Here is a 16,923-nt window from a genome sequence, read left to right on the forward strand (position 1 = left end):
CCCTTTCTCTCACACCGTCTCTCCCTTTCTCTCACACCGTCTCTCCCTTTCTCTCACACCGTCTCTCCCTTTCTCTCACACCGTCTCTCCCTTTCTCTCACACCGTCTCTCCCTTTCTCTCACACGTCTCTCCCTTTCTCTCACACCGTCTCTCCCTTTCTCTCACACCGTCTCTCCCTTTCTCTCACATCGTCTCTCCCTTTCTCTCACACCGTCTCTCCCTTTCTCTCACACCGTCTCTCCCTTTCTCTCACACCGTCTCTCCCTTTCTCTCACACCGTCTCTCCCTTTCTCTCACACCGTCTCTCTCTTTTCCCCCTCAGCGTCATCACACCAGTAACCATTGCAGCCTAGACATGAAAGGCCAAACCTGTGGCGTTCTCTCTCTCTCACTCTCCCTCTCCTATCCCCCTCTGCCATTCGCTATGCTCCGCTACACCGGCGATATGCCCCTCAGTAAGAGGATCAGGAGGGATTCCACAGGCATGTACAGGGCGAAGAGAAGGAGAGAGAGAGAGAGAGAGAGGGGGTGAGAAAGAAGGAAAGCTTGGACTGGCCGTCTTGTTATTGACGGACAGGGAGACATGTTATTGTGGACAGTGACAGAGAGCCACTGTGACAGGAGGCTGACGGACTGTGGCCTCAGCAGAGTGTGCGTTTCGTGCGCGCGTGTAAAGTGATTTGTCAGAGTAGACAGACAGAGCGCTCGCCTGGAAAACCTTTCTCCTCCCCTCTGCACACACATAAAGCTGTCCTCGGTGTTTGTGTGGATGAAAGCACCTTTCCCGTCTTGCTCTTGCTTGGCCACGGCCTGATAAAGGATTTATCTATCTGTGGGGTGAGGCCTGTATGTCTCTCTGCTTGACCTGGACAAGCATTTAGCAGCACCTCCGAAAAGAACCGCCTTCTCACATATACAGTGGATTTGGAAAGTATTCAGACCCCTTGACTTTTTCCACATTTTGTTACGTTACAGCCTTATTCTAAAATTGATCAAATAGTTTTTTTCCTCACCAATCTACACACAATACCCCATAATGACAAAGCAAAAACAGGTTTTAAGATTATTATATATTTTTTTACAAATAAAAACAGAAATACCTTATTTACATAAGTATTCAGACCCTTTGCCGTAAGACTCCAAATTGAGATCAGGTGCATCCTGTTTCCATTTTTTCATCCTTGAGATGTTTCTACAACTTGATTGGAGTCCACCTGTGGTAAATTCAATTGATTGGACATGACTTGGAAGTGGGCTAGGTAGCCTGAATGGCCCGTGCTTTCTTAGGACAAGTTCTAGTGTTCCTGCTCTACTCCTTTAAAAGAGACCCGTCCTCACTCCTCCTCCCTCTTGGTCTGAATCATAAATCTCTCTTCTATTCTCCTCGTTGGGAGGGAAGAAACAAATAAAACCCTTGCTGTTATGAGAAGCCGGACACCACCTTCCCTCCCAGTGGGTGACAGTGCAGTTACAAACACACACACACACACACACACACACACACACACACACACACACACACACACACACACACACACACACACACACACACACACACACACACACACACACACACACACACACACACACACACACACACACACACACAAACAGAGGAATTTCAGGGTAAACACAGTAAAAATCTGCACAGGGCTAACCGGAGACACAGTCCTCTCTCTCTCTCCTTCTCTACTGTCTGTTTGTTTGAGGAACACATTCCCAAATTCCTGCCCTGACAAACACATCCTGACGGCGCTCCTGAGAAACCACAGAAAAGGCAGCGTTCTGAGCTCTCTCTCTCTCGCTCACACACACACACACAGAGAGAGAGCTCAAGGAGGAATGTGTGAGAGAGGTGGCCAAGTCACTACACCCAGAAACAAAGAGTCCTTTTACAGTAGCACTCCGAAACAAGACCCATTACACACATCTAAACGTGGCAGAGGAGCTAGAGAAAACATAGCACTGAAGAGGAAGTATATGTCTGCCCACTATCTACCATACTGAGGCTAGAGATAATACAAAATAGTTTCAGAGCAATATGATCCCACTTTAACCAGGGAATAATCAACAAGGGACCATTATCACTTTTAACATAATAATGTTCAGAAACAAATGGTACCTATAATTTTGAGACGGCACAGCTGGGTGGGTCAGTACCTTTTGTGTGCCACCTCATAGGACCATCTCCTCTACCACTCTGCGAGCTGATTGGTCCATTTCGTTCTGGACCAATGAGAAGCAGCGCCTGGCCAGAGCCTGTTGTCTAGAGTCCTCTTGAATCATCAGCTCCCCATACAGATAAACACCCATGGCCTGGAGAGACAACACACACAAATACAATCAGTCTAACATACAGATACACACCCACAACATGCTTTTGCACAAGAGTCTGTGTTGTGTGAGAGAGAGAGGCAGCGTGTGTGTGTGAGTGTTACCTGGTCGTGTATGAGGAAGTGCTCCACATCTCCATAAGCCTGAGCGTATTTGTGTTTGACCACCAGCTCACACCAGCGATGCCTCACCTGAAACACACATATTGGAAGAGCTCATGATAGGAGACATACAAAACATTTTAGACCAGCAAGCTCTCCCTCTCTCTCACACACTCACTCTCTCTGCATGTGTGCGTGCGTGCGTGTGTAGGATGGTGCCTGGCCTTTCTCCCAGAGGATCAATGGGAGCTCTGTTACCACGGTGACCGGAGAGATCAGAGACTGGCTCTGTCCCCGCCTCCATCATCATCATCCCTCCTCATGTTTTTGCGTGTGTGTGTGTGTGTGTGTTCTAGTCTTACGCTGTTATTCTACTAGCCTCGTGACTTGAGTGATTTGTGATTTAATGCTACCGGGGGGGGGGGGGGTCTCTCTCCTAGACGATAAATTTACCTAGATGGAAGCAGCAATACTGAGGATTATTTGTCCTTCTTATGTCTCGCTTGAGGATTCACACACCCACACAGATGTATGGACAGACACACACATGCGCACACACTCTGTTTTCCCTTCCACCTGGTGTGGGGGCGTGAGAAGCAGAGCCGGGCAACGCTCCTTGGATAACAGCGTCTCTGAACGCTCCCTTTACCTCTGCAGCCTTCTGAATAAACATGAGCTTCGTAGGCCTCAGATGACCCCTCCCTCTCTCTCTCTCTCTTATAATTTAAACCGGGAATTGATTGAAAGTTCCAGGAATTTTGCAACCGTAGTAATATCACATCACTTACTGCCATTTCACTGTTCTTTTCCCTCTCTTTCCTGCTCTTTTTTCCCACCTTGCTCTTTCAATAGGTCCAGCAGCATTTGCTTTTTCAGATCCCAACCTCTTCGTGTCTCTCATTTTTGCAATCAATCAATCCTGCTCGTGACATCCTGGATATGTGTGTGTGTGTGTGTGTGGTGTAATAAATGTAGGAATGTCCTGTGTAATTGGTGCGTCTCCCCTCAAGAGAGAGACAGAGGCCCAGTGAGGGGGGTAAGAAGGGGGTGAGAGGGGCACCAGGCAGCTGGCTACCCCCAGGGCTCTCCCCAGGAATGCAACCCTGCACAGAGAGCAGCTGCTGGGGCTGCGCGGGGCAGCAGAGCAGGGTGGCCTGGAGGGCATTCAAAGAGATACGCACATTAATTACAATACATGTTGGCCTAAACTTGCTGATCATGTTCCTTCCCTGCACTGTAAAGGGGTTGCTGTGAATTTGACAGTAACTTACAGGCAGCTAATTGGCAAGTAATTTACTGTATTTCGTATTGCAGTAATGTAAATATGGTATCAAAGCAAGTACTATGTAATGACAGTACAATATCGTAGAATTGACTGTATTACACTGTAAAAAAGTAAATCCTACCGTAATTGTAATGTATTAATGAATGAATGGATGAATGAAATAAATTAATTGACGGGAGTGAGGTTTGTATTTCAATGTATTGTTATTGTAATTACAGGGGATTGGTGCAAGCAGGATGGCTGCAAGGTAATGTGTTTACATATCACAGCATATCAATGAATATTTAGTGTTTTATATCCCTTCCATTTCTAAAGGCTTTAACAAGCCAGCAGCATACCACCCTGCATACCACTGCTGGCTGGCTTGCTTCTAAAGCTAAGCAGGGTTGGTCCTGGTCAGTCCATGGGAGACCAGATGCTGCTGGAAGTGGTGTTGGAGGGCCAGTAGGAAGCACTCTTTCCTCTGGTCTAAAAAAATATCCCAATGCCCCAGGGCAGTGATTGGGGACACCCCCCTGTGCAGGGTGCTGTCTTTCAGCTGGGACGTTAAAACACTCTCTGAGGTCATTAAAGATCCCATGGCACTTATCGTAGGGGTGTTAACCCTGGTGTCCTGGCTAAATTCCCAATCTGGCCCTCAAACCATCATGGTCACCTAATAATCCCCAGTTTACAATAGGCTCATTCATCCCCCTCCTCTCCCCTGTAACTATTCCCCAGGTTGTTGCTGTAAATGAGAACGGTTCTCAGTCAACTTACCTGGTGAAATCATTTGAAAAATAAACAAGGCTTCCATACTGGGAGAGACTACAAGGCCAAAATGCTCAACCATTTAAGGTTCAAGACTTAATACCAATCTGTCTCCTATACATTTTAAATGGGTAAAAGCACTATTACCAATGGCTGCAACAAATATAGGCACTTACAAGGCACGCCAACAATACCATGCACCCACTAGTGGTCAAAAGGTTTTTGGTGCTTCAAAAATACAGTACGGTACAGCACTGTATTCTGCGGGATGGAATTACAGTACCATTCAAAATACAGTGATCCTTTCCCCGCCACCACAATTTTACCACAATGCACCATCATTTACATTATACTACAGTAAAAGATTTTCACAGTATTTTATTGTTGATAATATCCAAAATGTGTTAATAAATTACAGTTTTCCATTATAGTCTGGTAAAAGGTTACTGTATGTCTAAATGATTTTTAAACAGAGTAAAACATCTTTATGAAACGTAGATGCCAACCCTGCAGTTCTCTGTCTATCTGTCTCTTTCTCTCTCTCTGTCGTCCTCCTCCTGCTGCTCGCCTTCTACACATGAGGAGTGTCTTTGGTGTGGTTTGGTGTAACAGACTCCTTTCCTCTCTGACAGGACCCTTCAACCTAGCGTGGGCATTAAGGCCTTTTGTGGTACAATGTGCCCTGTATGCTTGACCGACAAATGGCCCACACACACACACACACACACACACGTACGCACGCATAAGCACCAACCCACACATCACGAGACACACATGAAAGGAAGCGAGCCACAGTCACGCATTCACTCTCATACATGCACACACATACAGTACTCATACAGTACACTGCCACATGCAGTCACACACACACACACATGGGTCGTTCCACCTCAAAAACCACAATAGGATTTCGACATCCACAATCTCAGATTGTTCTGCTATGATTTCTGTTGTTAGAAACGGGTAAGATTGGCATTTTTGCAACATTATTTTGTTGAAATATAATTAGATCTCTGGGAAATTAAGCTAATTGATTGCAACCAAATTGGCAATTTTCTCTTATAGTACCTAACATCTGATTTGGACCAAGCTTTTTTCTAACAATGAGTTAAAACATGAGAAATTCTAAGAAATGGTCAAAAGCCCTCCACGGGCCCCCCACACCAATCCCACCCCAACAATGAGTATATAGTATCAGTTCTCTATGTTTGACAAGTAGTATGGAGCTGCGGCTCGGAGTATTGCTTCTTCATACTATGTAATGTATTCTCAGTGTATTTGGTGATGTTTTTATCCCCTGTTCAGAGAAATTAGTCATTGAAGTTGTTAGGGTTATGTACCATCCTACATCCGTGGGTAGCTTTTGACCATGTCTTACTTATTGTTAGAAAAAAGTTTGGTCATAATCAGATGTTAGGTACTATATTTATTGAATATTATATGAATCGTATAAATAAAAATGGCCAATTTGGGTGCAATCAAATTAGCTTAATTTCTCAAATATCAAATTGTATTTCAAATTAATAATGTCGCAGTAATGCTTATCTGACTACAGAAACGACTTCAGAACAATCTGAGATGGTGGGTGTCATGACTTGCTGAAATGAAATGGAATGACCCACATGCGTTGAAGCCAGTGCTCGCACGCTATCCTTCACACTACATTAAATGCTCACGCACATCTCACACACATTCTACACCATTCAAATGGAAGGACGGAGCACTAACCATAACAGACAGCACATCAAGCGTGATGAATTTGCACACTTTAACCAGCTACACCTCCATGAAGTAAACACTGCTAACCTAACATAACAGGAGAGAAGTGACGCTGCACTTAAGCTTTTATTTATTTAACCTTTCAAACACATTGATCATTCATTTTGTGGAAAGGTTGGAGGGTAAGAAAGAAAAAGCATTGGAGGAATGGCTGGACACACGTGCGCATGTGTCTGTGTGACCACTTTTAGGGACCATTTCGTTTTTTCCCCTGGTATTTGTACATCTCTGTTGGCCTCCTAACCCCAGCCAGACTGTAGAGGCCTAGACAGAGACCTTCTCATGTTGAACCACTGAAGGCCAGCCAAGTACTGTACACTCACATCCTTTACAGTCTTTTATTCTTACACCCAATTGATTCTTAGAAGTGAAGCACATTCTCAGTAGGAAGTCTTTCATTCCTGGCTGAAGATTTTCATTATTTTAATAGGTCCCAAACAAAAGATGCTCAGTTCTGTTCAACTAAAACGTAATGGTGTTGATAATGTAGCCCTACAGTACATACAGTGTACAGTATACTGAACATTTTACAGCACCAAACACTAACTGCATGACTACCGTAAATGAACTAACATCTGAGCTACACATCAATTATTGATTTCTCCTTCCAAAAAGGTCATATACAGTAATGACTACGGCTTCATATAAGAGGGGGAAAAATGTATCAACTAATTCTTTTCAAGACAGGGCATGTGTTAAAGACAGCTTAAGTTGTTTAGTTTCCAGCCTTAACACAGCTGTGCTTACTCTGACTGCTGCACTTAATGCTAGAGTACAGTAAAGCCCCTACACACACACACACACACACACACACACACACACACACACGTAACTCCCACCACAACCCCCCACACACCTTATCCTACGCATAAACACCATTAAAGTGTATAGTTAGCTAACACACTTTTGTACATCGCGCTGTAACGTACAATTGACCTTATTTTAGCTCCCCAAAAACGTAATACTTCCAGGTCAACTGTAATATGAATACCATTGTAAAGCACAATTTATACCCCTTTCCAGCCAAATCAATGACAAGACCTTCATGCTGCCCGTCTTTGCATTATTGAAGAAGACAATGAGCTCCGTCGGGTCTTTTTAAAAATGACGGGTGGAGAAGTGAAACCTACTGCGTCCCAGCTAGCACAGTGGATCTGGACCGATTCCGGCTGAGAGTTGGGGCACTCAGCTGACAGTCAGACTCGGGCTAACGTCATGTGGCCCGAGTCTGGGCCGCCTTCGGCAGCATTACTTATGGCTGGCTACGATGCGGGGATTGAGCTCGGGCCGATTCCAGTGTGAGTTATCTGGCCCAAATGTATTACTTGGGGCTCGGGCCGATTGGGGCTGCTCTCTGGAAGATGATTGCACGGGCTGCTTTACATAATTAACATTTCATTATTTATTTTTCCAAATTTTCTCATTGTTTCTGTGATCAAAAAAATACAATTAACATTTAAATGAAATTCTTTAAGAGTCCAGTGTAGTATTTTAGTATTTTGTATTTCCTTGGTGCAAGGCAATTGATAAGCATTAAAAACTTTGTGGATGGAACCTCCCAAGTGGTGCAGCGGTCTAAGACACTGCATCGCAGTGCAAACTTAGGGGTTTTGTCCTGTTGGAAAAATGAACCTTCGCCCCAGTCTGAGGTCCTGAGGGCTCTGGATCAGGTTTTTGTCAAGGATCTCTCTGTACTTTGCTCCGTTCCTCTTTCCCTCCAACCTAACAAGTCTCACATTCCCTGCCAAAGAAAAACATCCCCGCAGCATGATGCTGTCACCACCATGCTTCATTGTAGGGATGGTGCCAGGTTTCATCCAGACGTGACGCTTGGCATTCAGGCGAAAGAGTTCAATCTTGGTTTCATCAGACTAGAGAATCTTGTTTCTCATGGTCTGAGAGTCCTTAAGTGCCTTTTGGCAAACTCCCAGAGGGCTGTCATGTGCCCTTTTACTGAGGAGTGGCTTCCGACTGGCCACTACCATAAATGCCTGATTTGTGAAGTGCTGCAGAGATGGTTGTCCTTCTGGAAATTTCTCCCATCTCCACAGAGGACCTCTGGAGCTCTGTCAGAGTGACCATCGGGTTCTTCGTCACCTCCCTGACCAAGGCGGACATGAACTGTTCAGAGGAGACTGGGTGAATCAGGCTTCATGGTCAAATTGCTTCAAAGAAACCACTACTATTTTTTATTAAACTAGACAAGTCAGTTAAGAACAAATTCTTGTCAGCTCAGGGATTTGATCTAGCAACCTTTCGGATACTGGCCCAACGCTCTAACCAGTATGTGACCTGCCACCCCAAAGGACAACAATAAAATAAGAGACTTTCTTGGGTCAACAAACACAAGCAAAGGACATTAGACCGGTGGAAATCTGTCCTTTGGTCTGAAGTCCAAATGTGAGATTTTTGGTTCCAACCGCGTAGGTGAACGGATGCAAATAGTCTGGGCAGCCATTTGATTAGATATTCACGAGTCTTATGGCTTGGGGGTAGAAGCTGTTTAGAAGCCTCTTGGACCTAGACTTGGTGCTCTGGTACCGCTTGCTGTGTGGTAGCAGAGAGAACAGTCTATGACTGGGGTGGCTGGAGTCTTTGACAATTTTTAGGGCCTTCCTCTGACACCGCCTGGAATAGAGGTCCTGGATGGCAGGAAGCTTGGCCCCAGTGATGTACTGGACCGTACGCACTACCCTCTGTAGTGCCTTGCGGTTGGAGGCCGAGCAGTTGCCATACCAGGCAGTGATGCAACCAGTCAGGATGCTCGCGATGGTGCAGCTGTAGAACTTTTTGAGGATCTGAGGATCCATGCCAAATATTTTCAGTCTCCTGAGGGGAAAAAGGTTCTGTTGTGCCCTCTTTATGACTGTCTTGGTGTGCTTGGACAATGTTAGTTTGTTGGTGATGTGTGCACCAAGGAACTTGAAGCTCTCAACCTGCTCCACTACAGCCCTGTCGATATGAATGGTGACGTGCTCGGTCCTCCTTTTCCTCGGCCCACAATCATCTCCTTTGTCTTGATCACATTGAGGGAGAGGTTGATGTCCTGGCATCACACGGCCAGGTCTCTGACCTCCTCCCTATAGGCTGTCTCTTTGTTGTCGGTGATCAGGCCTACCACTGTTGTGTCATCAGCAAACTTAATTATGGTGTTGGAGTCGTACCTGGCTGTGCAGTCATGAGTGAACAGGGAGTACAGGAGGGGACTGTAGGAGAGCACTCATCCCTGAGGGACCCCTGTGTTGAGGATCAGCGTGGCGGATGTGTTGTTACCTACCCTTACCACCTGGGGGCGACCCGTCAGGAAGTCCAGGATCCAGTTGCAGAGGGAGGTGTTTAGTCCCAGGGTCCTTAGCTTATTGATGAGCTTTGAGGGTACTATGGTGTTGAACGCTGAGCTGTAGTCAATGAATAGCACTCTCACATAAGTGTTCCTTTTGTCCAGGTGGGAAAGGGCAGTGTGGAGTGCAATAGAGATTGCATCATCTGTGGATCTGTTAGGGTGATATGCAAATTGGACTGGGTCTATAGTTTCTGGGATAATGGTTTTGATGTGAGCCATGACCAGCCTTTCAAAGCACTTAATGGCTACAGACGTGAGTGCTTCGGGTCAGTAGTCATTTATGCAGGTTACCTTAGTGTTCTTGGGCACAGGGACTATGGTGGTCTGCTTAAAACATTTAGGTTTTACAGACTCGCACAGTGAGAGGTTGAAAATGTCAGCACATGCTTGGAGTACATGTCCTGGTAATCCGTCTGGCCCTGCAGCCTTGTGAATGTTGACCTGTTTAAAGGTCTTACTCACATTGGCTGTGAAGAGCGTGATCACACAGTCGTCCGGAACAGCTGGTGCTCTCATGCATGTTTCAGTGTTATTTGCCTCGAAGCGAGCATAGAAATAGTTTAGCTCGTCTGGTAGGCTCATGTCACTGGGCAGCTCTCGGCTGTGCTTCCCTTTGTAGTCTGCAATGGTTTGCAAGCCCTGTCACATCCGATGAGCATCAGAGCCGGTATTTTACAATTCAATCTTAGTCCTGTTTTAACACTGTGTCTGTTTAATGGTTCGTCGGAGGGAATAGCGGGATTTCTTATTAGCTTCCGGGTTAGAGTCCCGTTCCTTGCTCTAGTCTTTAGCTCAGTGCGAATGTTGTCTGTAATCCATGGCTTCTGGTTGGGGTATGTACAGTTGAAATCTGAAGTTTACATACACTTAGGTTGGAGTCATTAAAACTTGTTTTTTAACCACTCCACAAATTTCTTGTTATCAAACTATAGTTTTGGCAAGTTGGTTAGGACATCTACTTTTTGCATGACACAATTAATTTTTCAAACAATTGTTTACAGACAGATTATTTCTCTTATAATTCACTGTATCACAATTCCAGTGGGTCAGAAGTCTAAGTTGACTGTGCCTTTAAACAGCTTGGAAAATTCATGTCATGGCTTTAGAAGCTTCTGATAGGCTAATTGACATAATTTAAGTCAATTGGAGGTGTACCTGTGGATGTATTTCAAGGCCTACCTTCAAACTCAGTGTCTCTTTGCTTGACATCATGGGAAAATCAAATAAAATCAGCCAAGACTTCAGAAAAATAATTGTAGACCTCCACAAGTCTGGTTCATACTTGGGAGTAATTTCCAAATGCCTGAAGGTACCATGTTCATCTGTACAAACAATAGTACACAAGTATAAACACCATGGGACTATGCAGCCGTCATACCGCTCAGGAAGAAGACACGTTCTGTCTCCTAGAGATGAACGTACTTTAGTGCGAAATGTGCAAATCAATCCCAGAACAACAGTAAAGGACCTTGTGAAAATGCTGGAGTAAACAGGTACAAAAGTATCTATATCCACAGTAAAACGAGTCCTATATTGACATAACCTGAAAGGCCGCTCAGCAAGGAAGAAGCCACTGCTCCAAAACCGCCTTTAAAAAAGCCAGACTACGGTTTGCAACTGCACATGGGGACAAAGATCATACTTTTTGGAGAAATGTCCTCTGGTCTGATGAAACAAAAATATAACTGTTTGGCCATAATGACCATCGTTATGTTTGGAGGAAAAAGGGGGAGACTTACAAGCAGAAGAACACCATCCCAACCGTGAAGCACAGGGGTGGTAGCATCATTTTGTGGGGGAGCTTTGCTGCAGGAGTGACTGGTGCACTTCACAAAATAGATGGCATCATAAGGAGGCCAATTATGTGGATATATTGAAGCAACATCTCAAGACAGTCAGGAAGTTAAAGCTTGGTCGCAAATGGGTCTTCCAAATGGACAATGACCCCAAGGATACTTCCAAAGTTGTGGCAAAATGGCTTAAGGACAACAAAGTCAAGGTATTGGAGACCATCACAAAGCCCTGACCTCAACCCTATAGAACATTTGTGGGCAGAACTGAAAAAGCGTGTGTGAGCAAGGAGGCCTACAATCCTGACTCAGTTACACCAGCTCTGTCAGGAGGAATGGGCCAATATTCACCCAACTTATTGTATTGTGGGAAGCTTGTGGACGTTAAAGTTAAACAATTTATAAGCAATGCTACCAAATACTAATCGAGTGTATGTAAACTTCTGACCCACTAGGAATGTGATGAAAGAAATAAAAGCTGAAAAAAAATCATTATTATTCTGACATTTCACATTCTTAAAATAAAGTGGTGATCCTAACTGACCAAAGGACTTTTTACTAAATATGAAAAACGGAGTTTAAATGTATTTGGCTAAGGTGTATGTAAACTTATTGATGAAGCCAATGACTGATGTGGTGTACTCCTCAATGCCATAGGAAGAATCCCAGAACATATTCCAGTCTGTGCAAGCAAAACAGTCCTGTAGCTTAGCATCTGCCTCATCTGACCACTTTTTTATTGACAGAGTCACTGGTGCTTCCTGCTTTAATTTTTGCTTGTAAGCAGGAATCAGGAGGATAGAATTATGGTCAGATTTGCCAAATGGAGGGCGAGGGAGAGCTTTGTACGCGTCTCTGTGTGTGAAATAAAGGTGGTCTAGAGTTTTTCCCCTCTGGTTGCACATTTAACATGCTGGTAGAAATGAGGTAAAACGGATTTAAGTTTCTTTGCATCAAAGTCCCCGGCTACTAGGAGCACCGCCTCTGCATGAGCGTTTTACTGTTTGCTTATGGCAGTATACAGCTCATTGAGTGCAGTCTTAATGCTAGCGTCCGTCTGTGGTGGTATGTGGACAGCTACGAAAAATACAGATGAAAACTCTCTAGGTACAGTGCCTTGCGAAAGTATTCGGCCCCCTTGAACTTTGCGACCTTTTGCCACATTTCAGGCTTCAAACATAAATATATAAAACTGTATTTTTTTGTGAAGAATCAACAACAAGTGGGACATTATCATGAAGTGGAACGACATTTATTGGATATTTCAAACTTTTTTAACAAATCAAAAACTGAAAAATTGGGCGTGCAAAATTATTCAGCCCCTTTACTTTCAGTGCAGCAAACTCTCTCCAGAAGTTCAGTGAGGATCTCTGAATGATCCAATGTTGACCTAAATGACTAATGATGATAAATACAATCCACCTGTGTGTAATCAAGTCTCCGTATAAATGCACCTGCACTGTGATAGTCTCAGAGGTCCGTTAAAAGCGCAGAGTGCATCATGAAGAACAAGGAACACACCAGGCAGGTCCGAGATACTGTTGTGAAGAAGTTTAAAGCCGGATTTGGATACAAAAAGATTTCCCAAGCTTTAAACATCCAGAGGAGCACTGTGCAAGCGATAATATTGAAATGGAAGGAGTATCAGACCACTGCAAATCTACCAAGACCTGGCCGTCCCTCTAAACTTTCAACTCATACAAGGATAAGACTGATCAGAGATGCAGCCAAGAGGCCCATGATCACTCTGGATGAACTGCAGAGATCTACAGCTGAGGTGGGAGACTCTGTCCATAGGACAACAATCAGTCGTATATTGCACAAATCTGGCCTTTATGGAAGAGTGGCAAGAAGAAAGCCATTTCTTAAAGATATCCATAAAAAGTGTCGTTTAAAGTTTGCCACAAGCCACCTGGGAGACACACCAAACATGTGGAAGAAGGTGCTCTGGTCAGATGAAACCAAAATTGAACTTTTTGGCAACAATGCAAAACGTTATGTTTGGCGTAAAAGCAACACAGCTGAACACACCATCCCCACTGTCAAACATGGTGGTGGCAGCATCATGGTTTGGGCCTGCTTTTCTTCAGCAGGGACAGGGAAGATGGTTGAAATTGATGGGAAGATGGATGGAGCCAAATACAGGACCATTCTGGAAGAAAACCTGATGGAGTCTGCAAAAGACCTGAGACTGGGACAGAGATTTGACTTCCAACAAGACAATGATCCAAAACATAAAGCAAAATCTACAATGGAATGGTTCAAAAATAAACATATCCAGGTGTTAGAATGGCCAAGTCAAAGTCCAGACCTGAATCCAATCGAGAATCTGTGGAAAGAACTGAAAACTGCTGTTCACAAATGCTCTCCATCCAACCTCACTGAGCTCGAGCTGTTTTGCAAGGAGGAATGGGAAAACATTTCAGTCTCTCGATGTGCAAAACTAATAGAGACATACCCCAAGCGACTTACAGCTGTAATCGCAGCAAAAGGTGGCGCTACAAAGTATTAACTTAAGGGGGCTGAATAATTTTGCACGCCCAATTTTAAAGTTTTTGATTTGTTAAAAAAGTTTGAAATATCCAATAAATGTCGTTCCACTTCATGATTGTGTCCCACTTGTTGTTGATTCTTCACAAAAAAATACAGTTTTATATCTTTATGTTTGAAGCCTGAAATGTGGCAAGAGGTCGCAAAGTTCAAGGGGGCCGAATACTTTCGCAAGGCACACATACAGCATAAAACCAGCCAGCTGTATGTTGGTAATGTCGTTGTTCAGGCACGGCTCCGTGAAGCATAAGATATTACAGTTTTGAATGTTCCGTTGGTAGTTTAATCTTCCTCGTAGGTCATTGATTTTATTTACCAATGATTGCACGTTAGCTAGTAGAACGGAAGGCAGGGGGGGTTTATTCGATCGCCTACAAATTCTCAGAAGGCAACCCGACCTCCGTCCTCTTTTTCTCCGTTGTCTCTTCACGCAAATGACGGGGATTTGGGCCTGTTCCCGGAAAAGCAGTATGTCGTTCACGTCGGGCTCGTCAGACTCGTTAATAGAGAAAAAAAGCTCCTGCCAGTTCGTGGTGAGTAATCGCTGTTCTGATGTCCAGAAGTTATTTTCGGTCATAAGAGATGGAAGCAGCAGTATAATGTACAAAATAAGCTACAATTTTAAATTTAAAATATAAATCACAATTGGTTAGGAGCATGTAAAACGTTAGCCATCTTCTCCGGCGCTGTCTAAATTGAGATGGTTTGGGATGAGTTGGACCACAGATTGAAGGAAAAGCAGCCAACAAGTGCTCAGCATATGTGGGAACTCCTTCAAGACTGTTGGAAAATAATTCCAGGTGAAGCTGGTTGAGAGAATGATTCCATATGTGTTATTTCATAGTTTTGTTGTCTTCACTATTATTCTATTATGTAGAAAATAGTAACAAAAATAAAGAAAAACTCTTGAATGAGTAGGTGTGTCAAAACTTTTGACTGGTACTGTATGTATTATTCTAAATATATATATTCGTAAATATATTATTGTCCCCTAACCCTGGAGTAAACTACATCAATACTTAGGTTTCTACTTCCAGCTTATACATACTATATCCACTTGTGTGTGCAGTGTTACCTCAGCGTCCTGCTTCGGTAGATCGTAGGTTCTCTTGATCGTATGCAGTGATGTCACACTTAGCTCCTCCTCCTCCAGCAGAATCTCCAATAGCAACACCAGCTGCTCCGGCATCACCTAGGCAACGTAAATAGAAAGGAGGGGTTATTTGTGGGTCTCAACATGATCGACAACATCAGTATGATTTACTTAACTTCATTTTGTTTGAGGGATATTTTATGAATAACACCGAAACACATTAATATCAGTCTCTATTCAGCAAACAGTCACTGATAATTCAACGCCACTGGATGGGTTATGAAGAGTGACAAAAAGAGAAACTCGTTAAAAAAAAAAAAATTATCTGCAAAATATTAAGATAATGCCAAGGCAAATGTTCAGAATATAAGGGAAACGGCGGGGGAATGTTTAGCGTTTGAAGTGGAGCTGTGACGGAGGGAGGCAGATGAGTTATTCTGTAGACGGAGTGAAACAAGAGAAGAAAAGAAAGAGGAAGAGAGACACGATGAGTCTTGCGAACGTCTCAACAGCACACGGTCACAAAGAAGGAACTCCTTTGATTGAAGTTGTTCTCTGCTGAGGCCCAAAGCTTTTCGACTATTAAATATCATTTGATACAAAAATAAAGCAGATTTCCCATTACTGAATAGACTATTGAACAGGGGAAGACAGTAAAGAGAAGATTAAAGAAAGAATATGTTAGACACATTCATTTTTACATTTGTTCTGTTGAGATAGTGCTGATTAATGCTGTGTTATTCTAAAAGAGGACTTCCAGAGAGACACCCCCATGGTGCTGTGAGCTGTGCCTAGCCTTGCCTGCCTCTCCCTGGGATAGACAAGACACATATTCCTCCTCTCTGGGATAAAATAAAGGAGGCTCCATAGAGACTGATGTGAAAATGGAGCAGTGTGTGTGTGAATATAAATGGGTGGAGGCCAAGCTGCTATTCTTACTCCATTATCACATTATGATCTGGAACTGGCTCTCTCTCCACACACACACACACACACACACACACACACACACACACACACACACACACACACACACACACACACACACACACACACACACACACACACACACACACACACCTTTTCTACATTAAATGTATTCTCTTTTTTTTGCCTCTCCTTTGCATTCCTCCCTTTGTCAATCTTTCTTATCCACAACAAACTTTTGGTAAGGAAATACCAGGAGAACTTTTGCCCTACCAGAAAGCTCTCCATTTCAAACACAGGGAGTATTTGACCATTGGTTGGTCTGAGAGAATCCCATTCAAAGCCTCAAGTCAAGCAACTACAGCCTATACACTGACAGTAAATTAATGTGGATACTCTGCAAATAGATCTATCTCTCTCTCGCTCTCTTACTGTACCTCTATCTGTCCTGTTTCTGTCTTGCTCTCCTCACCTCACTACTCCTCCATTTTGTGAGAGCTAACCGTTAGGTCCCTCCATCTTGAAGGGTCTCTGAGAGGCATGATCCAGTCATAAAACCCCTAATTTCAGCCTGCCTGCCTGCCTGCCTCACACACACACACACACACACACACACAATCTGTGTGAGCGGTTCACGTGAGCTTCGTGTGTAGGGGAGAGATAGGGGAGAGGTTACCCACTCTAGTGGGAAAATGCTCACAACACCGAACTATTGGGGCTATTGTTAGTCTCAGCCCTAACCCGATCATGAGATCAAACAGTGTGTGTGTGTGTGGTGCCACCCTCGGCGCCCTCTCCAAGGGTAGGGAGTTCCCAGGCAGGGAGATCACCTTTTCCCCTCCCGATAACACACAGGCGTGCACACACTCGCACGCACGCACGCACACACGCACACAACACCACTTAGTGAGGTAATGTGTTTGGTCTTGCTTGTCTGTTTCATACTCCTCCACATCCATCCTTCCATTCA

General features: G+C 44.1%; 1 protein-coding gene across 11 annotated transcripts in view; it reads right to left on the reverse strand.

Moving 5' to 3' along the window:
• Positions 1–16,923, reverse strand: part of aopep (aminopeptidase O (putative)) — a 124,364-nt gene that overhangs the window by 6,320 nt on the left and 101,121 nt on the right. For 4 of the 11 annotated variants that reach the window (XR_016496660.1, XR_016496664.1, XR_016496657.1 and 1 more), the window contains 3 exons: positions 15,009–15,125; positions 2,440–2,526; positions 2,124–2,317 (listed from right to left, as the gene is read on the reverse strand). Coding sequence is in view for 2 of the 11 variants with exons in the window: in XM_036980083.2 (XP_036835978.2) it covers positions 2,177–2,317; positions 2,440–2,526; positions 15,009–15,125 (345 nt within the window). In the remaining 9 variants the exon portion in view is untranslated. Of the gene's footprint in view, positions 1–1,101; positions 1,216–2,123; positions 2,318–2,439; positions 2,527–15,008; positions 15,126–16,923 lie in introns of all 11 variants that reach the window. The other 7 variants (XR_016496663.1, XR_016496661.1, XM_036980083.2 and 4 more) reach the window with 3 other exon arrangements.

Source organism: Oncorhynchus mykiss, chromosome 6 (assembly GCF_057628025.1).
Source record: "Oncorhynchus mykiss isolate SJ-2025 chromosome 6, ASM5762802v1, whole genome shotgun sequence".
Classification (NCBI taxonomy): Eukaryota; Metazoa; Chordata; class Actinopteri; order Salmoniformes; family Salmonidae; genus Oncorhynchus; species Oncorhynchus mykiss.